This window comes from Megalops cyprinoides, chromosome 3 (assembly GCF_013368585.1).
Source record: "Megalops cyprinoides isolate fMegCyp1 chromosome 3, fMegCyp1.pri, whole genome shotgun sequence".
Lineage (NCBI taxonomy): Eukaryota > Metazoa > Chordata > Actinopteri > Elopiformes > Megalopidae > Megalops > Megalops cyprinoides.
Window position 1 is genome coordinate 549,000 of NC_050585.1, and position 26,569 is coordinate 575,568.

Sequence of the window (26,569 nt, forward strand, 5' to 3'; positions counted from 1 at the left end):
AAATGACTGGTGTTGGAGCAGTGCCTGACAAAAGGTGTTCAATAGGCTGACACACTCTCATCCAGTCTCATCCACCCCTGTGCCTGCACTTAATGACCTAGGCAAAGAGCTGAAGATGTCAGCCAATGCATCCTCATATCAACTGAATGTGGTCTTCCTGCAGAAGGAGGAGGAACAATGCAGGTCTGTTGAGTGAGTATCTTGGTCATTGACCCCTTTTTGAGCAACATGCAGATAGAAAAAGAGGTTCTAGTCTTGATTGAGCCTGAGATTCTCACAGGTCAACAACTGTGCTGACAACAGAAACATTGTCTCATGCATTTTTGAAATACAGCAAGAGTGGGAATATATCAGATGTGAACCTGACGGTAGATAGGACTGCTTAAAGTGGACAAGTGGACAGGTGATGGGGCTGTGTCAAGATGGATGGCCAGACCACAACAGATTGAATGGAGTACTGAAGCAATACTGGCCTGAAAGGGCAGTGCTGACAGCTCACCACGGCCTATTCCTCAAAGGCTCCAGGTTAGCTGTCCCCTCAGCAATGTACAGCAATGTCCTGGAGAAGCTCCATGAGGGACATCAGGGGGTAGTGGAATGTAGAAAGTCAACCATGTTAAAATATTATTTCAGGTGTAAACAAGTAATCCACATGACAGTGACAAGATCTTGTCAAATTTTATTCATAGAATGCTATTCAACAAGAGTTTTTTCACACTTGGACAGCAGGGACTTCAAGTGGTGAAATAAAAAGCAAAGATGAAAGTGTGAAGCTAAAGAAAATGCTTAAAAATAGGAAAGTAACAGGGTATAAATGAAATAAAGCAAAATCACTCTAAAATGGTAAAATTAAAAACAGTCACAGGATTCAGAATGTATTCTTTCAGAGTACAAAATTTGTCCAGAACAAATGGCAAGGCTAAACATGGAGTGCAGACATTGATGAACTTGATGAAAAAAGCTCCTGACGTGTATCTTGCACTCCTCGTTTATAGAGCCACACCATTGTCTAATGGTTATAGTCCTACACAGCTTCTGATGGGGTGCAGAATTTGCACCACAGTGCCCCAACTTCTTTACTGGTCACAGCTCTTTCAAATACAGAGACCGTGTCTCTTAAAGGAAGGGAGAGTAGACAGAAGGATGAAGTATCCTTCAACAGGAGACACCCTGTGAAGGATCTCAATCAACATTCATCAGAATAAGTAGTGTTGACTATTGACACCAAGACACCAAGCACAGTGAGCACAGACTGGACTTGAGAAGCAAAAATTGAGAGGCTGTGTTATGTTTACAGCTAAATGAATAGTTGAGTTATAGGATAGTTAAAAGAGAAGTAAAAAAAAATCATATGTGATAATGTCCACCTGTCATTTATGTCTAAAAGAGAACAAAAGTCAATGCACTTTTGTTTCTAAGAAAGGCAGATGTTGTGTAATCTTACGTGATGCTGTACCACAGTAGATACAGTAATGACTGACCTAAGAACATCCCTACATGAGCAAATTCTAAAATAATTCATGAAGACATGAAAGGTGCCTGTTGAAAATAATATATTTCTGTTCATGTTTACTCAATTAAGACAAATAATAACAGTCTGGGACATATGATCATTAACTCAATACGATTTTATTTTCTTAATGTTGGGTAGAATGGGAAACATTGAAACTGTGAGCTTGTAGCATGCATATCATGTATCAGTTTTTAACACCATTGGTTCATGAGTTTCATGGCAAGAACACGTACCTGGATGTGTGGAAGCGAGTGAGGAAGAGTGTTGAAGGGCAAAGAACCTCAATCTTGCATAACACAAAACAATGATGGTGTAGCCCACCAGCCCACCCCAGGTCCAGCTCCAGATGCCTCACCTGCTCTCCTGCCTGACTGTGTCCACACCATTCCAGCCTCCACAGACTTTTCCCTCTCTACCATTTACATAATTCAACTGCCCAGTGCCAGCCACAGGCAGAAGGCTTCCCCCTTTGAATCGGGTTGTATTCCAGGTTTCTTCCTTTTAGTAAGGGAGTTATTCCATGCCACCTTTACCTGCAGGCATTCTTTGGGGGGTTCAGGCCTGGGATTTCTGTAAAACTACATTGTAACAAATTCTCACTCTGTGAAAAACACTGTACAAATAAAATTGAATTGACCTAAAACATGCAAACAGTGTCACTAGCCGACAGTGACTGGGAGCTCACAGGTAGAACACATTGGCTTTGTTCCGCCGGGGAATTAGGGGTGAGTGCGTCGGCAGGGGCTTCAGTCCCGTTAGCAACAGCGACCCCTGCTGGTCGATCGGGCACCTGTGGTCCACATGCCAAAGCTGCAGATGAAATGTCTTCCTCCGACTTATCTCTGTGCTAGCTTAGCTTGTGGACCGCAGTGGGAAAAGAAGCAGTGGCTGACATCATGTGTCTCGGAGGAGAGCACGTGCTTGTCCACGATCTCTCGGATTGACAGTGGGGGTTGTGCAATGGGACCAAACATGACAGATTGGACATTCCAGAATTCGGGGAATTAGCCATTCCAAATTGAGGAGAAAATGGAAAAAAACTAAATTAAAACATGCAAACTACCTGCAACCCCTCTAGAGTCAATGAAGCATTATGCGGATATGAAAAGGTATGTCATAGTTACAACATAACACTTTGTGCAGATCATTCTAGTGAAATTCAATCAGACTCATGAAAGACATCTGAGGATCTTCAGAGAATTCCACTTTATAACTGGCAGGACACAAGAAATTAGCCTGCAAATATCAAAGCTATCTATACTTGCCTTATGAATTTGCATTCATTTGTTGAATTGAAAGCAGGGAATATAGAGGCTGAATACAACATTGTACATGGCTTGCTCAACAAACGGTCAATAACTGTAGACAGTATTTGTATGTGATTACCTATACGTATTTACAGTCTTTTTGATTAAGTCGATATTAATTTTGCACAATGTGCAACCCATTCCTCTTTGCAAAATTGCTCAACCTGTACCAGGTTAGTTGGGGAGCGGTGGTGGACAGCAATTTTGAGGTCTTTCCACAGATTTTTGATGGGGTTAAGGTCAGGAATCTGGCTGGGCCACTCAAGAACGTCAATTTTCTTTATTTTAAGGCAATCCAGTGTTGTTCTGGTAGTGTGATTTGGGTTGTTGTCCTGCTGAAACACAAACTTCCTCCCTAGTTTACACTTTCTGGCAGAGGGGAGTAGGTTTTTATCCAGAATCTCTATGTATTGTGCAGCATTCAACTCCCTATCAATCTTGACCAGATTGCCAGTCCCTGCTGCTGAAAAGCACCCCCATAACATGATGCTACCAACAGTGTATTTCATTGTGGGGATGGTGTTTCCTGGCTGATGTGCAGCGTTAGCTTTATGCCACACAAACTGCGAGTTTGAGCCAAAAAATTCCACTTTATTCTCATCAGACCACAAGATCTGCTGCCATATCTTTGTAGTATCGTGTGACATTTGGCAAAGTCAAAGCAAGCATGTGGTTTTTTTTCAGCAAGGGCTCCTTCCTTGCCACTCTTCCATAGAGGCCCTTTTTGTGCAATAGCTTGGTGATTGTTGATACATGGACATCATTTTCAGTTGTAGCCACTGACTTCTGTTGCTCAGTTAGAGTGACAGATAACATCACAGTAGCTTCTCTGACAAGTGCCATTCTTGTTCCGTGACTTAGTTTAGGGGGGTGGACAGCCCTAGGCAGTGTGGCTGTAGTTCCATATTTCTTCTACTTCTGTTTGATGGACTGCACTGACCTCCAAGGTATGTTCAGTGCCTTTGAAATGTTGTTGTATCCTTCCCCAGATTTGTGCTTCTCCTCAATTGTATCCCTCACTTCTTTTGAATGTTGATGAATGTTCTTTTCTCTTCATTTTGGTTTGTTGTATGGAAAATCCAGCCATATTTTTGGATCTTATAGAGAGGGAAGGCATTTATGCTCATGAAGTAATTCCTACCCAGGTGGAGACCATCAACAATACCTTGCACCTAAGCAAGGTTAGCCTTATAATTATGAAGGGTATGAATACTTTTTAAATCTGTAAGTTTTAGTTTTTTCTGAAATTTTTAGGTTTTGGATATTTTTTTATTTGTCATGATGTACAATAGTGTGTAGACCATCTGGAAAAAATCTTACTGTAATATATTTTATTTGGAATCTGAGACAATAAATTGTGAAAACAGTACTGGGGCTGAATACTTTTTCAAGGCACTGTATGTCTATTTGAAAAAATCCTTCTGAATCAGGGTTTTTATATGAAGACATTTTAATCCACTTCCAAATATTTCAATCCACTTTTTACTTCCAATGGAAGTAAAAAATGACTTAGATGAGAAGTATGAGCTGTTGTACACAAAATCACTTCAAGGCTCTGATTGATGACACCTCATGGGATAACGTGCCTGCTTACTGTTCGCGGTCACCTTTAGGCCTATGGTCACAGTACCTCACATGCTGGCTCAGGTCATGCCACTCAACACTCATTTATAGCCATATTGACCTGCACTCGTCTTTTTGTCGTTCACTCATCCCTCCATCCTCTCATTCACCTCAGTTCATTTTTAAAATCTTACCGCGCGGTCACCTTTGGCCCGACACCGTACCACATATGCAGCCTCAGGTCAAATCACCCAACACTCATTGAAAGCCATGCCATGTCTTACCACTCGGTCACCATTTGACCAATAGCCACGGGACCTGATTTGGTGCTTTGGGTCATGTGACCCAACACTCACCAAAGGTGGGTGTGTCCCTAGCAACCATATTGTTTACTTTAGTAACCACCTAGCAAACACGTACTAACACCCTAGCAACTGCCTAGCAACACCCTAGTGACCACCTAGCAACCACTTAGCAACACTTTGGGAACCACCCAGCAACTCCCTAGCAATGCCCAGCGATCATATTGTTTACCCTAGCAACCACCTAGCAACACCCTAGCAACCCCCTAGCAACCACTTAGCAACACCTTGGCAACCACCTAAGAACGCCCTAGCAACCACCTTATATACCTTAGCAACCACCTAGTAACACCCTGGCAACCACCTAGATACAGCCTAGCAACCATCCAGCAACAACCAAGAAACCACTTAGCAACATCCTAGCAACCACCTAGCAACAGCCTAGCAATCACATCCTAGCGATCGTCTCATATATGTTACCACGTTTTCGCTGCCGGGTTGCAAGCACACTCTGCATTTTCTTCAGGAAATGCACTTTTCTAGTTATTATTATTATTATTATTATTATTATTATTATTATTTTGTAAATGTGGGAATCTCTCACTAAAAATATAAAACACACAGCTGAATGCTTTTATACCTTTGGGCCAAGTAACTCTAAAAAAGTGTGGGAGATTATTATCAACCATAAAACCAGAAAGCCATGACTAAATTACTGATTGTCTTGCAAAAGAAGTAATTAGGATATTGTTATCAAATAACAGAGAACAATATGTCTCCAATAATGGCTATATTTCCAATGGGACAAAGCTACTATCGGAAATGCAGCTAATGCAGCTATATGTACCTCAAGGGTCCATTCTAGTGCCACTACTTATTTCTTATTTATATGAATGATACAGACTTGTCATCTGATACCATATTTTCTATTTTGTTTGCTGATGACACTAACCTTGCTATTTCAAATTTTGACATACTGATCAGAGAGGCAAATGATGATCTGCCTTGTATTTCTCAGTGGTACCAGAAGAACAAACTGTCTTTAAATTCAAACAATCAAATTTCATCTTTCGAAATATAAAAAGTATGCCTAGTCTGACACTAAATTATTTTTAATGGTTTTGAAATTACCCAGGTCTCTTCCACAAAATTCCTAAGGCATCTTGGTGGATGAGAAACTATCCTTGAAGGTCACGTTGATTATGTATATAAAAATATATGAAAATATATAAAATGTATTTGAACTATTATTAGAAAAGCTTCTTCACTGGGATATCAATACTGCTTTTTAACATTCCATTGCAGTTTAAAATATTCATATATCTCATACTGTAACATAGGTACTAAGAGACAATCTTAGTCCTAAAGGATCGTTTTAATTAAAAAAATTAAGAAAAAGATCTTCTCCTGATCATGTATTTATGTAAAAATGTATGTGTCTTAAGCAAAATGTACTAAATATATTCCAGTGCTTCTTTCAAACTTGCAGTCAGTTTACCATAAAATTCACTTTGGAATACAAGCCATACTTTTTTTTCAAACTATTGTATGATTATCAATAATTAGTCACTAGTCTTTGCATTAGTCCTTTACTTCATGTGAAAGGACATATTTTTCATACAATTTAACGGGAAGGTCTTTTAAGTCCTGTATCATTCTTTTTTGGGCTCCTTGCCTCTTCTACATTGTCCTGTCAATGTATGTCTATATCACTTGTAATTAATTCTTGTGCAAAATCAAAACCAAACATACATTTACTTTAGTGTTGTAAGTAGCACTCACTGTAGTAATATACATGAATGCATTTACTGACATGCTCTTTATTGACATTTCTCAGTTATATATCTGGAGTGCATGAAATAATTTCATAACATTGTTGAAGTTTTGTGTTGTATTTGTGATATTTACCACAAAAGGCCAAGACCAGAAGGATTGAGAATGACCTGATCAATTGTGATATGGTGTTATTGTTGGTGTGTTTCTCTTGGTAATAGTGTAACAATGAATGTTGTCCCATGTAACTGAAAAAAGGTATTCTTTTTCAAATTACATTTTGAAAGAATTATAATGTGAGCTAATATGAAGTTGAAAATGTTGAACAGTAACAATGTTAGTGTTTTTGTCAATTGGTTAAATTTTAACCAATTAAATTTTAAAGCATCTGCAGAATGTAACATGCTCACATGTCATGCCCTGGATTCACAAATAGTAGGTGAGATATACTACTGCAGAACATGGAGATCAAACAGCTCCACCACAAGCATGGGAAAGGTTGTGCAGATTAGATGTGTTAAATAAATGTATCATCTGCACCATTCAGATGCCAGTTAATAATTTAAATTCATAATGTGGTCAGCAGTTGCAGTGGCATTCTTCAGGAAGTGCCATTATTCCAGAAATCTTCAGTGTTGAGATATGGCAAACTCACATGCAGAATGAAAAGATAAAACATTATGACATGGATAGAATGACAAGGACATTATTTAGTTTGAACACTCACACTTTTGCTTCATTATCCATTTTGCTTTGAAAGGCTGGGCACCGATCTGAACTTTGAGTCAAGCCCCCCATCACTATTTTTGAAACCATAGCACCATAATAGTGTTGAATTACTGGGATCTCAACTTGAGGATTATATGTTAAAGTCATAACATATAACAAGTCGTATCTTGTAGTTGCAGTGAGACCTCCCACCCAAATTTAAAGTGTGATATATTTCACATTTGTTAAGTAGAATCAAAATTATAAATCCAGTGTTTCAAAATGCATTGGAAAATGAAAACACACTTTCATTCGGTAAAGTACAGGAAAGTACTAGAGTTTTTATTCCTTCATATTCAAACTTCACAAACAGCGTGAACTTGTACAATACCTCAGAAAGTGAAAATTACAAAAAAAAGTGCTGGTAACATTTACAAAAAATCATCCTTACTTAGCAACAATCAGTTTATTCTTCCACACAGAGTTTTTTTTAGTTTTTTGTATTAAGGCTTAATACTTCTGTATAAAGTATATGCAAGATAAGTCTTCACAGTATTTTTGAAAAAAGTCACAATAATATGTAACATAATGAAGCATTACGGCTACTTTCTTTATAAGAACAAATACACATCACTGGTAAATATACGTGAAATACAGGGCTTACTGTAAATGGCAAGTAAGGATACTGTTAGCTGAAATGAACCATACTTTTTTGAATACATTATAGGAAAAGTCAGACCATTGTCATAGCTGAAGATGGAGGGCAGGAAAATGCAAAAGCAAAAACAAACAAACAAACCAAAAACTTGGGAGATCACCTCAAAACTTTGGCACATCCCTTTAAGTATTTTCAGAAATGAAAGATCTCATTTTACATACTATGCATGGCAGTATAGTAAACCAGGCATAATGCTGCACAAAACTGAGTACACAGTAAAGTGAAAACATGCTGTGTAGTAAGGTGCTAAATTAGATATTACACTGCCAATCTTTTTCTTTCAGATCAGCATAAATAAGGTGCATTTTAAAGACAAGGCATGTGTGCCTTTTTCTAGTTTTCCTTTTATCTTCTCCTCAAAGAAAACACAAAATAAAACTCAAACTTAACAAAAACAACCCAAACAGACTGGCCATTAGTCTCGAGGCGACCTTGTACATCTTCAAAAGATCAAGACTCTATATAAAAAAGTAAATCAAAATGTGTGTTCTTTTAATGTTTGTGTTTCTGTACCAGCTCTGTTCAAATGTGGTATGAGTTACTTTTAATTTTATTCAGTTTAAATTTTGTACTGTGGAACATGTCTGCGAATTTTGAGACTGCAAGACAGTTGGAATGGTATCAAACTGTAAAGCAACACGGAACAAAGCAGAGATATTTTGGGGGGATTTTCTATGCTGCACTGATTGACAAATGAGCGCTCTAGCCCTGGGACTTACCAACTTCACACTCATGCATACTGTTAAAGTGACGCAACGTGCTTGCGTAAATACTCTACACCACAAAAGCATTTGGTTTTAGTGCAAACACAATTGGCTGGCTTCAGCTTTTCAACAATAACAAGCTCACCAAGGAAATTACAAGGCACATACTTATGCTTCCTCTAACGCATGACAGATTTCAACAAACAAACATTGTCTTTCAACAACACCACAAAGCTGTGAGAGGATGATGGGTACTATTGCTACTTAAATTTTATAATCTTTATTAGGCATATTATTGATTATAATGAATATACTGATAGCAAAATAATTAGCACTCTCACCCCCCCTCTCTATTTCTATACAAACAAATAACTTAAATTGCAGTATATTTGTGTGGACTGGAATTCTTTGGATGGTTGAACAGATGTTGCAACCAGAGGGATGAAGAGGACACTGCCCACAATGCCAATAGTAATGTAACTTTTTGTTTCACTCCCCATGTCTATATTGACCAAGTGCACATTTCAGTGCAACTCTATCTGTCGAAAATATTCTCAGAGGAAACATTAGAAGAATTATGTGCCTAAGACTCAGACACAGTTGATGGTTTACTTAAAATCATTGCAGATTTATGAAATGTGCCCAAGTTATCATATATATATATATATATATATCATATATATATATATATATGCATGCATCCCAGAGGTATTATGCTTGAAATCTGTACCTTTGCTGTTCAACACTTATCTATTAAAAATCCTTCTCAAATATCACCTTTTACACAGCATTACCTTAATGCACAGACAGCGTTTATTTGTTGTTTTTCCTGATCATATTTAACAGTGTGTCTGTTTTCTGAAGTATATTGCTAGTATCCAAGAAAACCAAACTAACTTAGTGCAAATCTCCTTCTGGTTTGAAATGTGGGAATGGACTCTTCAGTTAACTTTGTTTTTTTTTTTTTTTCTTCCAAAGGTCACCTCAGAGCCATCATGTTCTGGAGAAAAAAAAGTAAAACAATAATATACTAAGTGGTCACTAATTTCCTAATTGCTACTGAGTGGTTTCCCTTTTAGAATTTTAAAACTAATTTTGTCATCTGAAGGAAAAAAACTATTCAACAGGGCAGTTTGGAAATAGATTAGTATTAGCTTTTTTCCCCCTCAAAATCTGGCATTGAGTTTAAAATCAAATATTGTTTTCCCCAAACTGATTAGCTTACAAAATTAGAACAGTTAGAGAGAGAGCTATTACTGAACCTCATTCCTTTGAAGTGGGTGAACCTGTCAACCCTCTCAGGTAATGGGTGTAAAAAGGCTGAATTCCGTGCTGCTTTTTCATATATTGGAAACACACTCACAGTCCAGTGTCTTTGACAAGTCAGAGTATAAAACGCCCTTGTATATTAAAAAATCTCCTTGCTATCTCTCTTACAACAGCAGTCATTATAATACAAACATGTTTTGTTTCATAATAATAAAAAACACATACTAACTTAGAGCACATCTGAAGAACACCAGTTGAAAAAAATATTACTGCAGCATATCTGTAAGGGCAAACACCACAACAGCTCAATTTCAAACTGTTATATGTCTTGTTATTCAGTATATGATAACTTAGGATGAAACTATGAAAATATGTGAAAACTGATTTCAGACAACATAACCTAAAGTTAGGAACTAAAATCCTGAAACAGTATAAAACTTTTCAAATATTTTATTAAAAGGGTATCTTTCCTTACCACATGTAAGATGTGGAAACAAACAGCATCTACACTTTTCATTTAAATTTAATCTGAGAAAACCAAATGTTCATAGAGTGGCTATTGCATTGTCATAAGGGCACACATGAATCTGTGGTTTGTCACATCGGCAACGAATTTTGCAATGTGTTAAACAGAGACACTGAGTAAGCTATTAGAAACTACATGTCCGGCTGGTGACCAGAAACCATTAATGGGAAACATTTATAAAAATTCATTTCTGTAACAGTCAACTAAATTAAATTTAGTGATAAATGCTGTCAAACATTTAGCTCAGAACAGCTATTCAACATCAATTATAAATAAGACTGTGCTTAATTATAATGCCAGAGTATTTTTTCTACATGTAATTATCAAGCGGTTACATTCTGCCTATAATATATGGAAAATTTCGTAGCATTATCTAATAATTTACCTTGGAGGTAAAGAAATAAAAATCTACAGTAAACATGTGCTACTGTAACTAGAAATAGGGAATTTGGTCCTTACAGTAGCAATGTTGACACAACAATTATACCAACAAAGTATATACATTTTTATGTTAAGTTTTTGTTAGCCTGAAACACTCCAGCAATGCAATATTACTATGTTGCTTGGGTAAAGTTACCATTTTATCAAATAAGCAGGCACTGTGTTTTCCATAAACTACCTGGTAAATATATCACGGATGTCATTTGAGCATGGTTTGGCATAAACCAAGTCTAAATTCGACTTCTTAGATTGGTCCAGTTTAGGGAGTTCTAAGGTTTATATGGTGTCTCTCAATTCACTTAAACAATAGCATAAAAGCATGGCCTATTCAAATTTAAAAAGACAAATTAAGATAAAAGTCCACAGTAGGGAAATCTTCTTTTCAGGGAAGAGTTATAACATTTTTGCAACAGGAATCTACAGAGCAACATTCAGGAAAAAAAAAAAAAAACTCATTGCACGTGGCAGTACAGTGTGTTCCATTCATCAAAGAACTAGAGATATCATTAAAATAATCTTGCCTTCAAAAGAAATGTGCTATCATGGAAATAAAAGGGGGAAAAAAACCTATGACACCAACACAGTGCGTTAGAAAGGGCAAAAGAATGTGCAAAGCAGGTGTAGAAATGCAGATGTAGACATATTTTTAAGTTGGAGTCACTAAATAATTTTTTTTCACTAAATAAACTTTTCACATAATAAGAAATGCTACATTTATAATTTTTATAACTGTGATCTTTTATTACTTATTACTTATACTGAATTTGTCTAAATTTATTAGTTTTGGTCTACAACAGGTATATGAGCACAACTAGGAAACTACTTATGAGAGGATTTCACACCAGACTTACTCAGCAAAATGACTCTTTCTCAACCATGTAAAATAGAAACATTCTTTCCACCATTTCAGGTGCCTCTTCAATATTTTCTATACATACACATATATATGCTATGTTCTGTCTGATTATAGAAACACAAATGTATACTACACAATGAAGCACTGTGCTGTGGATGAATATGGTCAGACAGTATGTTTTTTGATTAATTAGTTTTAAAAGAACTGATTTTCTTTCAACATTTGAATGAGTAGATCCAGAATACAGGCATGCACACACTGTGTGTCTGTCTGTAATGGTGAACACATACAGTACAATTGAAACACATACATATGTCACAAGAAACTACCCTACAAGAGCTTATACGAAACAACAGAAAAAATAATGATACCCATCAGTATGGCCTTATCTATTTTTAGGACTTGGGTCAACTTTCGGTGTAGGACTAACTTTACAAAGAAAGCATTATATTGTAATGTTCTTCTCCCATATGTACAGGGCAAAAGAGAGTAACCTATTCAACAACACACTGCAACAACAGTTGCAGTCAGTTTAATTATATTTCAGTATAAGGTATACCCAGTAAATACAACCAAATTGGTAGCTGAAAAAAGACATGATTTCCATACTTTTGACTGGAAGTATATTAAACGATTGCTTTGCCTGAATCTAACCTCTATCTAAAATTAAAATCATTAGCACCTCACTATTATCAGTGCAATATAATCAAATTGACATTAGAGGGAATGTAAGTAGATTATCGCTGGGATGTGCTCTTTCTGGGAATTTTACCTTTTACTGGACATTTATGAAGGCAATACGAATAAAGTTAAAATTATGTTGGGAATTTTTTCATTAATTTTACAATTTGTTTTCATCCTTCAATGTATATGCCTTTTGCAGTTGTTTACTTCAACTATAAACAGAGGGCATTATCATGAATATGAAATGAATATTTTCCTGGACATACTGCTGGACATACTGCATAATTGTTACACTTCCAAAATTTGTCTTCACAACTGGCTTTCTTAAAATCAAGCATTCCTCATCTCAATTGCTTTACAAGCAGATAGACAGTAAAATGGATGCCTTTCAATATGATTTCTTCTTATATGACACATTCAAATAGGCTAGACACATTCTTCTTTTTATTAATATTAATATTGTTCCTCTCTGGTCTGGGATCACATTTCACTATATACTCTTAAAGAAATGGTAAAAATGATAAATTATGAACTTAAAGAAATCCAAATTTAAAAAAAGCCATCATTTCATTCATTAGAAAGCAATTACTATATCATAAAATGTATCTCAGTATCTCACACACACAAACACACACATATATATGTGTGTGTGTGTGTGTGTGTGTGTGTGTGTGTGTGTGTGTGTATAATTAACCAATCCAATATTAAAACATCTTCAAACACTTATCTGTAAAAACTGCAATTTCAGAAAGTTGTATGCAAAATTAGATATTCCACAGGACCATTTTCTTATTAATAAAACAGCACACAAATAAATTATTAGTTTTTCATTAAAAGAGCAATGAGATAATGAGGGTTCATACTGTACACTGACTAAGACTGGCCATTGATTTTTTTTTCTTCAAATATTTCACCACATCTGTTGTAAATCTAAAACTCTTTTGATATGACTCCAATATTTTTATTAAATATTTTAAAAGGCACAGATTAATTTAGATATAAGTCACTGGTTATTTTTGGTTACTGACTACTGTAATTAACAAGAAATGGCCATGCATATATATCCAAGTATAAGCTTGGGTAGATAATGTATTAAGTCTTATGTACTTTTATTATGTGTTTTCAGAACTATTGCAATTCAGGGTTAGGAAGGGCATTTCTACTTCATTATAGTCTAATTTAACAATTCTGTTTCTATACAGTGGGAGACAGTGTGGTATGTATACTGCCTGAAGATTATTAATCTATCCAAATCAACCCCAATTCTGAATAAAGACAAAAACTGCAACTTGTGCCTTTAGTTACATAAATAGATGAAAACAGTACATATGATCTGTGACTAATTGAGTTTATATTTTAATGCACTACATTAAAGACATTATTCATTTTGATATTTGCACCAAAAGAGATTTTACTTGACAAAAACAATATTAAAAGAAGTTGACAAGTCCTATCACCTGTTTATAAGGTTTAAGACCCGAAGGGGGGGGGGGGGGGGGGTACCTTTATGGGTCTACCTTCATGATCAAAAAAAAAAAAAAAGAACTGATACAAATAATTATTATTATTATTTTTTATTAGGGTGAATGAATTCCATCATCAGTACTACTGGAGGAGGGGGGTTAACTGAATGTTCTTCAGTTAACAGTAACCATATTTGGATAAATCAGCATTTAAAAATTGTCTATTATCTAGAATACAGGAATAATGCATAGGCAATTATACCATTCAGTTATCTGTATCCTTTGAATTTATTTGCCAAAAGAAAAAATATAAATGGTATTTACATGTTTTTGAGTTTTTAAAATCCTGCTGTAGCTGCTAATTAGTTAAATAGTAGCAAGTTAAATATAAATCAGCGTGTTTTACTGATATGAATCACATTGACAATATATTTTATACTTTTGTAGAATTTGCAATGAATTATAAAGATCTTATAAGATGTTCAGGAAGTGCCTTTTGTTTTCTAACTCAACAACAGATTGTAAACCCGGTGCTAGATAATAGATGAAGACAATATTTGCACTGATTGTACTGACTGTGCTATGTATAAAATAATCAAAAGCCATGGAAAACAAAGACCAAAGCTTCAAATATTATTGCAATGTCAGCCATCATGCTAGTTTCTCACATCTGCAGAGAAAATGCTAGACAATGCAATGAGGTGTGAGCATGGTAGGTCTTCACAGTAACACTGCATGATATCTAACATGCCATAAAAATAGTATAAGGCTGTTACTACTGAACTGTGAAACTGAAACACCAACAAACAAGTGTGTGGAGTATTCTAAGTTACATTTAAAATTGTACATACGTGCTCTCTCGTAAACTGTTAAGCAAACTATGGGTATTGGCAGACAGTTCACTACTGTATTTCCTGATTTCTTTATATTTATGACTTGGTGTCTGAAATGCTGTATACATATATCTAACAACTATATGGGACTGCAAATTACATTTGTATTATGCACATGGAAATATTTTAAAATTAAAATACGATACATCTACAAAAGGGTAGCTTGGCCCATATTAAGCTTTCCTTTTAATGTTCAAAATGTTGGTTTATGTGAATAGTATATTATTAGTAAGACTTTGGCATACCAACCTAATTTAATATCAGGAATGAAATACAGGAATATGCTAAGGAAACTGCTCTTGATCTGCACATGTACAACAAAGTATTTCAGAAACTGTTCCCATCTTTGTTACACATTGAACCTATATGAAACAGAAGTGTTTGTAATATCTAGGTAATTTCTCTACAATGTGATAGAAATTGTTTAATAGACATTATTTGCACAAATATGTCATGGGAACTACAAACATTTTTATGAAACCCTGAATCAAAATACTCAGCAAATTCCAGAATTTTGAAAAATATACCTTAGAATTTCAACCTAAATTTATAATAAAATATGGTCTGACGTACAAAATTTCCAGATGGTATCTTAAAACACATTAGACCTCTTTCCACGATCCTTTAGAGGAAAAGACACACACAAACTTAAAATACCAAATCAAAATTTGAAGACATAGCCCTATAACATTTACTTCAATGTAATACCCAACCTAGCTCTCTCATATTCTGCCTTAGAAACTGACAATCATCATCAAAGGAGATAACATTATTTCATGTTACAGAACAAGATGTACCAAAATGCAATTTTTTCTATGTAAATTAGAATGGGGAAAAAATATTGTTGGAACTGAAGTGAAATAATGGCATTTCAGCTCTACAAGAGAGTAAATGAACAGGTGGACAACCATAATAATAAATAAATGTGACCATGCAAATACATCAGGTAACAGAGAAAAAATGTTCTATTAAAGGAAGTTGCATTTATTACTATTTCTTCAGTGATTAATCTGTTTCGTCCAGTGACATCTTTGACTGGGGTTCAGAAATTATTGCTTGAAGTAACTTGTTACCTAAAATAGAAGTATCTCATGACATAAAAGCTTCCATAAAGTAAACAAACAAACTGTTACAATGCATGTCTGAGTGGTGTTTACTTGTGTACTCTTGAGAGCCATTGAATTGCTTGAGACATATTCAGGACTGGAAAAGGAAGGATCCATTTAGACTACAGACCCAGAGAAACTGGTGAAAAAAATTCTACAATAAATAAATAAATAAATAAATTTTCATCAAATGATCATGTACGCCTATGAGGTTACAGATGCTTCCTTAACACAGGGGTCTGGATTTTATTTTCACACACAACAAAGCAAACATACATAGTGTTTCATCATACCATACACCAGCACTGTTTTTCTTCCTGATGAAAGACTCTGTGATGATTTTAGTGATTAAGTCAGGTCATGCAACAGCATCTACTGGGAACGCTTTATATAAAATGATGCACAGCTGCAACCTTGCAGGGTATGAAGTGAACTTACTTGACAGGGAAAAAATAAAATCTTAATTGGTGGAAATTATATCACAGCTTTTGAATCAAAGTCCTCTAAATGAAAATGGTCATATTGTAAAGTTCCAAAACTGATATTTTAAAACGTACTATCCTCTTCCTCTACACCAAATGTGTATGTATTAATTGTGAAAAGTGAAATACAGGAGGAAATGATCACATTTTTCATTTTAAATTATTTTCTTCATAATATTCACTATGCATACCAATTCTTAATGATTCACAAATACAATTTATTATTGCTGCTTTCCATCTTCCACTTAATGAGTAATAGGATGACTGATGTTTTGGGCTAGTATTGCATGAATGAAAATAATTAGATAAGATGTTTTGATAGAAGCTTAAAGTTACCCATTATTTATGAAGTTCTGCTATATATAAAATGACACATTAGATGACGTTAAAGGATTATCTTAAAAGTGTTTTAAAGTTCTGTTTTAAAACAGAACTACTGCTATCAAGATGCACTTTTATACTGTACAAATAGGCACTTTATAGACACAAAAATATTAACATTAAAACCTTAAAACAATTTTGTGTTAAGAAGAATTTTGAGTCAGTATCCAATTTTAATCACTTTCTTTTGTTTGTGTTATACTGATGATTAAAAAGCTCTAGTATCATTGCCTGTAAAAAAAAAAAAAAAAAAGTAAAATTCCTGTATAAATAGAAGACATGTTTACTTGATTAATTATAAATTTGTGTATTACTGAAGCAAAGCAGTCGTAATAATGAAAAATACCATGTTTGGTCAATGTGCAGTAGTAAAAATTAAAGTTATTATGTTAGCCTGTACAATGAGCATAATATTTACCAGTATGATTAAATGCAAATGCCAAACAAAATTTAAAAACAAAATAATGAAACACAGAAAAGGTAAAACTATGACTCCAACCATGACAAAACATTTAAAGTAACTAAAGATACTCTGGAGAGTGACATTAGAATTTGCCAATTAGTCAAAAGGTTACCAATTACTAAATAACATACATGTCAAAAAGGTGTGTGTATTTGTGTGTGTGTGTGTGTGTGTGTGTGTGTGTGTGTGTATATATATATATATATATATATATATATATATATATATATATATATATATACACATACATACACACATAATATAATTCACAACATGCCATGCACATACAAGATGATGGCATGCCTGACATAGTCATTTGGCCTCTGGGGTATTAACTACACCCTAAGTGCTATATATAAATGTATATGCACTGGTACGGAGTGATTTATATCTGTTATATCATGGCTATCAGCAGAAATAAATGCAAACTTTTAAATAAAAAAACATTTAAAACCTTAAAAATAAAACAGTACACATATGCCACATGTAGCAGCTAGTGTTTCCGCTTAGTTACTGTAGCGATGGTAGTTATTAGCGAGTGAAGGCAAAACTGATATTTAACTTGAACAAATTCATGGCTCTATAACTGTATGTATTTGTTAACAAATTTATTTTAATTTAAAAACATTTTAATTATGACCTCCAGTTAGCAAGCCAACCTATTTGTTCTCTTGATATATATGTACCTGTAAATGTACATCAGGGACTTTCAACTGACAGGAGCACGGAAATACACCACTGGAGCACTGGTGAAAATGCTGCTGCCCAGATAATTAAAGTGACAATAGTTGTTCTTGTCCATCAATAAACTTCTAATTTTGGATTATTTTTGCTTAGTAACATTGAATTTGTGTTTTTGCCTTGAATAAATTTAAGCATAAAGTGTGGCTACTAATCAAAGCCCAGTTCCAAGTATTTATAGTGTGCATGTATGTGTATGTGGGGTGTTTTTCAACACATAAATATGAGGTTTACATATATATATATATATATATATATATATATATATATATATAACAATTAAGAAAAAATTGCTGTTCTTGTTAGAATATTATTATGAACAAGTGCTTCAGGCATTTTAGTTTTAAAATAATAAAAACTGCAACGTTTTTGTGTGGTGGCATACCTTCAGTCACATCAACAGAATCTTTTCATGGTATCCTATAATAATCCAAAAATTTATACAGAAATCTAAAACATTTGAAAGGCACCCACTTCCATATTTATTCCTGACCTTATTTAACCATGTTACTTTCTTACTTTGCACCTTGTGCATGTATTGACGTTCATTCATTTCCAGTTTTGACCAAAAATTCAAGTCCATTCAGTAACTTCTCACAATACTGAATTTCAGAGTGGCACAACTACAGAGAACTACAGTGACTTTCTCAATGGCTGTTCTTCCTTTGCCACAAAAATAAATCATGAAAATGACAGAAAGAACTACATAAAATGAGCTGTTTTAGAGAAAAGTTAAAAGTAAAACAACAAAGCAAAAGAAAGACATACTAATGAGTTAAATGTTTTGCACAAAATGAATACAAATTATGTATCTACATTGTTTGTATAGCTTCTGTAAATAAAACATGCAGGAGAAGGTAATGTTTTATTAAAATATCATCCAAAATATGTTTTGCAAGCTACAATAATATTAAGAAATGCACTGTAAATACATGTGAAGATATATGCTCTGGACATGGACACTAATAATGAACAAAATTTAAAGGTAAGTTATTTTTACACTTGCTAATGTATTGGTGTCTCTTCCAAAACACTTTATGGAAAGTGCAAGGTAATGTTCAATTCATATCATGCTAATCACATAAGAGTAGTATTTGAATTCTGTACAATATCTTGGCATTCATTTTGTAGAATATTTTCAATTTTTGAAAATACAAGTTTTACTGGTGTAATCAAATATCAATTAGGCATGTATGTGCTACTGCAGTGGAGAAACCATGTGTAAGCTGTAACATTATCTGTCTTTTCTGACATCAAGCAGTGTTGTACTGACACCTTGAAACATAAGAGACTTAGATCTTTTGAGGCAGTTGTTTTTACACATAATTGTTGTGGTTAGCTGTGGTTTTGTTTCCCCAGGGATGGGAATTATGATAATAAAAGAATTGAAGTTAAACTCTGTAAATAAACTTAAGGAATAAATTTAAGAAATGTAAGTTTGTTTTACTGAAGAGTGACATCCTTGCAAGAAGCTACATTAAACATGGAGAAATTAACTTCACACAAAGGAGACTGAAATGCTGAGGGGAGTAAAAACCATACAGCTGTGACTGCAGGTCAAGACAGGAGGGGATGCTGATGCAAACATGACACTGTATCACTGGTATTACTGGTTTCAGTTATGAATATATATATGATAGGGCTGACTCCACTAAATATTTAACTGTAAAAAAGATGGTTAAGAGTAGCACAGGAAAAACTACCACAAAGTTAATTTAACAAACATGATAGTGAAATGATAAGAAGGTATTCCATAATGATTCGATTTAGTGGTCAAACACAGTAAAGTCATTTTGACCATGTTAGCTATTATTTTCCTGATTATTTCTTCAATAAATAATACCAGAATTCCTAATGCTAACTGGATTGTTGACAGTTCTTATACTCGTGATGCAAATTAATAAGTTGTCTGATTGAAGAAAAAGTTGACATTAACACACAATCCATTTGGACAGTAATATTAAAATAATAATCCAAGAGTGATCCAGTGCTAGCTGTATTAATTGTACTAAATAGGTATAAGAACTGTTTCAATTTTTAAATAAAAAATTGACCTGGTGAAGGCCACCTGACATTTATGCTGATCAGAGGGGGGAAGAAAATACTTTTGCCCAGCTTTAAAAAATACTGTTATTATCAATGAACTTTTTGTTTTATTATCAAAGGACATAGCATCAGAAAAAAATGATTAGGGTCCATTTTATTGAGCAGTATTGCAGGGAAGAATTTGATATTTGGTCTGCTATGGGTAGGATATGTTCCCTGGCACCATGGTAACCAGAACCCAGAACACACACACACACACACACACACATATATATATATATATATATATATATATATATATATATATATATATATATATATACACACACACACACACACACAGTCTTAAAAGACCAATAACCTATCAACTACCTATTGTTCAGTCTGACTAGAAAACTTTTCAAAATGTTTCAAAACTAACTTGGAACCGTATCTGATGACACATTGCCTGCAGTCCTTCATAATTGCTACGATTTACTGCCTCCAGTAGCAAAATGACAGAGAATGAAGAAGCCATTGTATGTACTCCCTGTTCAGATAAAGATATTATTAAAAACCTCTAGGTATTTTCTTTTGTCAGACACATATCTTTTTTAATGAACATTATATGAAAGCTCTGTTTAGCATTTCACTTGCTGAAAAAAAGATGTTACTAAACAGGCACCATTTATTAAATGCTCAATATTGTAATAGGTAAATAAACTAGTCACCATTGCATATTTTTTTCTCTTCAGTTAACATTAGAATTTATAGAGGCTTTTTGTTTGGCCCACCATACTATGCCGCAATGCAACTGCAAAGACTGTACTGACATCAAAAACCACAGTCACAAATCTGGTTCCCAAGCACAACTTATTTTACAATATACAACAAACCCAGACCTCTTACTGAAGGCAATTATTGTATATGGAGTTCATCTCACTTACTGTTGAACTTATAAAAATTGGAAAGCCCTCTGAAAACAAAAACTATACACACAAATACCTACACAAAAGTATATAATAAACATTGTTCAGCATCTAGGGGTTACAGTCTTGTGTCATCTTTACACTGTGTGTTTGTACTATTGTCTCTGATATGTGTAAAATAAAAGCCCAGAGACGGTGATTTTCCAGTCCTCTAACATGGCTAGACTAAGTTGCAAAATGGTAGTTGAACAGATGTTTAAGTCCTGGAAATTTTCTCCTTTTGCATTTTAAGTAATCAACAGCACTAGTGAAAAGAGAATGTGCTGCCTGAATTGGCAGTACCATCAAGTCAGCCTAAATGCTCATATATCTGCAAAGTAGTCACAGGAGTTCAAAATTTAACTGAAGGTCACTACAGGAGAAAAAAACTTAAGTAACAATGAAAACTCTGTTCTCCAAATGTTTGTACAAGTTTACTTCATATTTCAGTAAAATCTCATTAAAAAGTTGTCCAAGGGATATCTGATGAATGGGCATAACACATTATCTCTGATGCTGTATGTTTTTTGAGCTGGTAATGATGGTGTGGTATAGAAACTGCTGTTTTCATTCAGTACCTGCATTGCGTATTGCAAAGGAAGCCCAACAGTTCAGGTGTTCAGCTTGACTTGGGACAAGTAAAAATGGATCACATAACTCACACAGACAATTTGCAGATAGGTATGTATGCAAAAATAATAACGTGTACCAAAAAAGCCTATCATAAACCATTTAAAAACAGCAGCTCTACCCATGTACACTACATAACTTTTTTTTTTCTTTTTTGGTAAGAATGCTTCTATATGGAAAAAAACAGCTTTTGTCCTACTTTATGCACGGAAATACACGGAAATAACTGCTGTTAGAGGGACTTAACTCTTAAAAAGAATACAGTGGAAAAAACCTCACCCAATGGTTCGGATTTAAATAAAACAAATGCTTGCACAAACACTGCACAAGTCAATACATACATAGCAAGAGATAAAAGCTAAGAAACAATTAATTACATTATAAAAATGGAACAAAGCTACTCTAACACAAAGTGAACTCTAAACCTTACAATAGATTAAAAAAAAACATTCTCTAAAACTATAATAACTCTGGTAACAGTAGTGCACTTATTGGTTTAAGCAGTGCAACATATATGCAAGAAAACAATGCAGTCCTCTTCTCAAGCTTTAAGGAAAAAATCCTTTAAAAAAGATAACCATAGAATTTCATATCTTAAGTAGAATATTTAAATATTAAGCACAGGCATTTGAAGTAAATGTGCAAAGTAGCACTCTTTTAGTGTGCAACTTAGGCCTTGATTCAATTTAACTGCAATATGGTTTGTCCTTAACTTTGAATAAAGAAGTGTTAGCTCTGTTTGCATTACTGCAACTCTTTTTTTAATTTCAGTGACTGCTAAACTTACAATGTTACCTAACATACTACTTGCACAGTATGGTTAGACTGAATCTGGCCTTAGTCTGCAACTAATTTCTGAGACTCTTTCCAATGAGGAAAAGTCACACTGAATACGGTCTGTTGAGTTTTGTTATATGCTACAACAGATGTCCACTACTCAAAGAAATGAGCAAAATCTTCAGATTGCAGTTGTAGGCAGTTGTGTTTATCAGAACAATTGCTTCGTAGTCCCAATAACATACAACAAGCCAAAAATATGGATGACACCATAATATACCATTTATCATGATTTATTCACCTATTCTGAGATTGATTTTACACACTGGATATCTATTTCATTTTCTGGAATTGGGAATGTACATTATCCATCTGGAAGTTGTGGTATGTTGATAATGATTGAAGTGACCTGGAAAACTGCTGTTTTGTTGTTTCTTTAGCCTCATGTCTTTTAAAATACCTGTAATTCCTGTAAATGAAAACGAGTCCTATTTAATCCACCAGATGGGGCTAATGTGTCAAAAGTAGTGCATTTTTGTTTGGACAGCCGGCTCAAACAGCTGAGTCACGGTGTTGCTGACAGGAAATACAGAGGTTTGAGGGAACAAGGCCATCGGAGGTTATTGTGACAATTGAAAAATGAACAGTATTCTTCTAATTCAATCTACAGCTGTGATCATCATCCTTGGTAAGCCTTTCATAATCAAAGTAATTATTTAAAAAGGTGGTTGGAAACCGCAGCTGATAACAGTCTGAAGCAATGTGAAAAAGGAGCAGCAATCAAATTGGAGAGCACACCGAGCAGCATGTAGAGGTCTAATGCTGCCACAACTGCAAATTTATAATCCTTAAGTTAAAACAAACAAAAACAATTACTTAAAACGAACCTTCTACTTTACTTTAACTCACATTTTCTTAGTGGAAGAGGTCAAATTACCTTAACAGTCTTCTAGGGTATTAGTGGCAGTGTTTGCAAATAATAATAAAAAACCTTAACAACCTTACATTTTTGCTCAAATACTGTTGGATAATCAAACCCCTATTATGTAAACTTTACCTGAACCATCAAAATGTATGGAGAAAAAAAATCACTACTTTATCCCCTTGCAGGAAGTCACATTATATATGAATATTGACTAACAACAGCTGCATTGTAATCCCTCAGTATCATTATAATAAACAATAACAGAGTTTCATATGAATAACTCTCCTTTTCTTATCCAGTATCAAAAGGCAAACTTGTGACCATCATTTAATTTTGGAACAAAACAAAAGCTAAAGCCAGGTACTTTTTTCCTTTTTTGAAAGAGGCCATTATACCACAGTAATCTTGGACTCTTACATTGTCCAAAACGGTCTATATGGGAAAATCTACATTTTATGTGTGTGTGCGTATGCTTGTGTGTTTGCTCTCTCGAGATAGTAGGCCTTTTGGTAGTGTTCAACACATAATCAGAGGAAAGCATACATTTAGAGGCCTGTAGCAAGAGTCCAGCCAGTGGACCATTTTCTAACTACACAGCCTTAAGGCCACCATCTTTATTTTCTTTAAGAATACCAAAAGAGCATCTTGTTTGGGAAACTTAATGTGCCAGTGTCTATACTCATAACTCTTCATGCCCCAAAATAAGAAAAAATCTAGTGCTATTTTCTGTTTTCTTTTTTGTTGTACTTATCCATCCGAGACATGCATACGCATGTGGTCGTTGAAGTGCTGAATTTGGTCAAACTTGGCCGGGCAGACGGAGCACACGTAGGTGGTCCCCTCCTGGCAGCTTGCTTCAGCTGCCACGCCTACTCCCGTGCCAATTCCAGCCCCACCCCCTGCTCCACCACTCACAGGCATAGCCAGAGCCACTGTTCCTGCTCCAGGCTCAGGAACAGCCATGGGCACTGGGATGGAGACAGGGCCTCCTGCCCCTCCACCAGTGACTACTGTAACTCCACTGCCACCTGTACTGTGTAGTGCCATGTGTCTCTCCAGCAGGGTCTTGTGTGAGAATTTCTTCTTGCAGACGTAGCACTCATAAGACTTCTCTCCTCGGTGCAGACGCATGTGAACATTTAGGGAGCTCTTCTGGGTGAACCGCTTGTTGCAGATGCTGCACTGGTAGGCACGCACCCCTGTGTGCGTCACCATATGTTTTATAAGGTAATCCTTCAGGGAAAAAGAGCGCCAGCAGATGCTGCATTGGTGTGGTTTCTCACCTAAACATGCACAAAAGTCAAATGTATTAGCAGAACAGACACAAATAAACAACGCAGAGACAAAACCTTGTCTAATCAACATGTTCTACAGTCATTAACTCCACCCTTATTCTGACTGGTCACATGCATGTTTTCAGGCTCTCTTGAAATCAGCCCTCTAAAAATTTGAAAATTCTTAAATTGGTCTATTATCAGTGGTTACTTCTAAAAAATCAGCAGACATCAGACTATATTGGTTTTCCTTCCACAGATTACAGCAAGCCATAAACACTTGCTTACTCAAAAGTTCCAAAGTTAAATTGCAGGACAACGTTCTATAATTACTGGAGTTACGCATTCCCTGATATAAAGGATTCAAAGCCCACTTGTGCACATGAAAAAAAGCCTTCTTCTTAAATATTTCCTTTACTCTACCTGCCAATATACAGTATAGGCAAGGCTCTAACAAACATACTGAGCACTACTCAATGCATACCTACTTGCCACTTTTAGTGTGATATACTTACCTGAAACAAACACACACACACACACACACACACACACACACTATCAATACCTTAAATGCATTTGGGCTGTGATTTAAGAAAAATATAAACCACTGTTGTTCTCTCCGACAAGTAAGTTTTTGTTCAAGAAATTGGTAGTAATACGGTAATAATAAAATTACCAGAACATCCACTCTCATATCATATTAACTGTACAGTATTAACAGCTGCAATGGTACTTAATGTTTTAACTGACATGTAAGAATAGTACTGTTGGGCTGTAAATTTATTATTATGCATATAAATATAAATTGTCTGGGCTACATTTTAAAATAAAAATGGTTTCAGACTTATATTTACTTAAGAAGCACTTTAAAACGTTGGAGAGAGAACAACCATAAAATTAAGATTTCAATAGTTCAGGGGAGGGGAAACATAAGGAATGGATGTGTATTATTTAAATGTTTTCAGAAATCCTCAGCACAAATACAGACTTGATTTTTCTAGATTAAAAACAATTATATATTCAAGAAAAAAACACATTCTGAGAAAAGGCTGGGATGGAACAAGGCTTTTCCAGCCAGTTTATCATATTCCAAAAGCTGCTGTGTTTTTCCTCATTTACTAAAACCTCACTGCATAGACACACTCTACCAAGTTTGTAAACCTAGAAAAGATGAGAATTATAATTAAACGGTCCTATTCTGAGGTTCTACAAAGGGTTCTGCGATATTAAGCTTTAAGAGTTTTTCCTTACCAAAACTTAGTAATGTTTAATAATGTATTTCTCTTAACACTCAAAGGACCCAGTTTTAATGTCATAAATATAACTCTAGTGCAAAATATCAAGGAAGCTAAACAGAGCTATATTTGACAGCACAAAAAGGAAAACCTGGTGCAGACTGAAGCACAAATGGCCTGGAGAACAGTGTTTCATGAGTAGTAGGTGTGAAGAAAGTGTGACCACAAAATGACACTCTGGATCTCCTGCTGCCATGTGGAAAAAGGTCTTGTGGTCCGATGAGACTAAGGTACAACTTTTTGGCCCCAATTCCAAATGATATGTTTGGTGCAAAGTCCATGCAGCCCGTAGGCCTAAGAACACAGTCCCTACTGTCAGGCAATGTGGTGGCAGCATCATGGGGGATATCATGGGGCTGTTTTTCTTCAGCAGGGACAGGAGCTCTGGTGAAGATAGAGGGGAAAATGAATACTACAAAATACCAGAAGATTCTAGAGAAAAACCTGCTACCCTCTGCAAAAAAGCTGAGGATGGAGAAGAATCTCACCTTTCAGCATGACAATGACCCACACAGCCAAATCAGTGGAAAGGCTGAAAAAAGAGGGTCAATGTACTGGAATGGCCCAGTCAGAGCCCTGATCTTAATCCCACTGAAAATCTTTGGACTGAACTAAAGAGAGCTGTTCGCAAACAATCCCCTCACAATTTAAGTGAACTCAAACTCTACTGCAAAGATGAAGGGGAGAAAAGATGGTAGACTTATCCAATCAGACTTGCTAACCAAGTGATACTTTAAGGGTGTGTGGACTTACGTATCCAAGGCATTAAATGTTTTAATGTT

The 26,569-nt window shown here is 35.1% G+C and overlaps 1 protein-coding gene across 4 annotated transcripts in view; it reads right to left on the minus strand.

Moving 5' to 3' along the window:
* Positions 1-26,569, minus strand: part of zbtb20 (zinc finger and BTB domain containing 20) — a 199,381-nt gene that overhangs the window by 15,627 nt on the left and 157,185 nt on the right. For 3 of the 4 annotated variants that reach the window (XM_036523948.1, XM_036523947.1, XM_036523950.1), the window contains one exon: positions 22,610-24,501. The exons of the other annotated variant lie outside the window; for it this stretch is intronic. In XM_036523948.1, coding sequence (XP_036379841.1) covers positions 23,966-24,501 — 536 coding nt within the window. In that variant the 3' untranslated portion in view covers positions 22,610-23,965. Of the gene's footprint in view, positions 1-22,609; positions 24,502-26,569 lie in introns of those variants that run through there. 4 annotated transcript variants of the gene reach the window in all.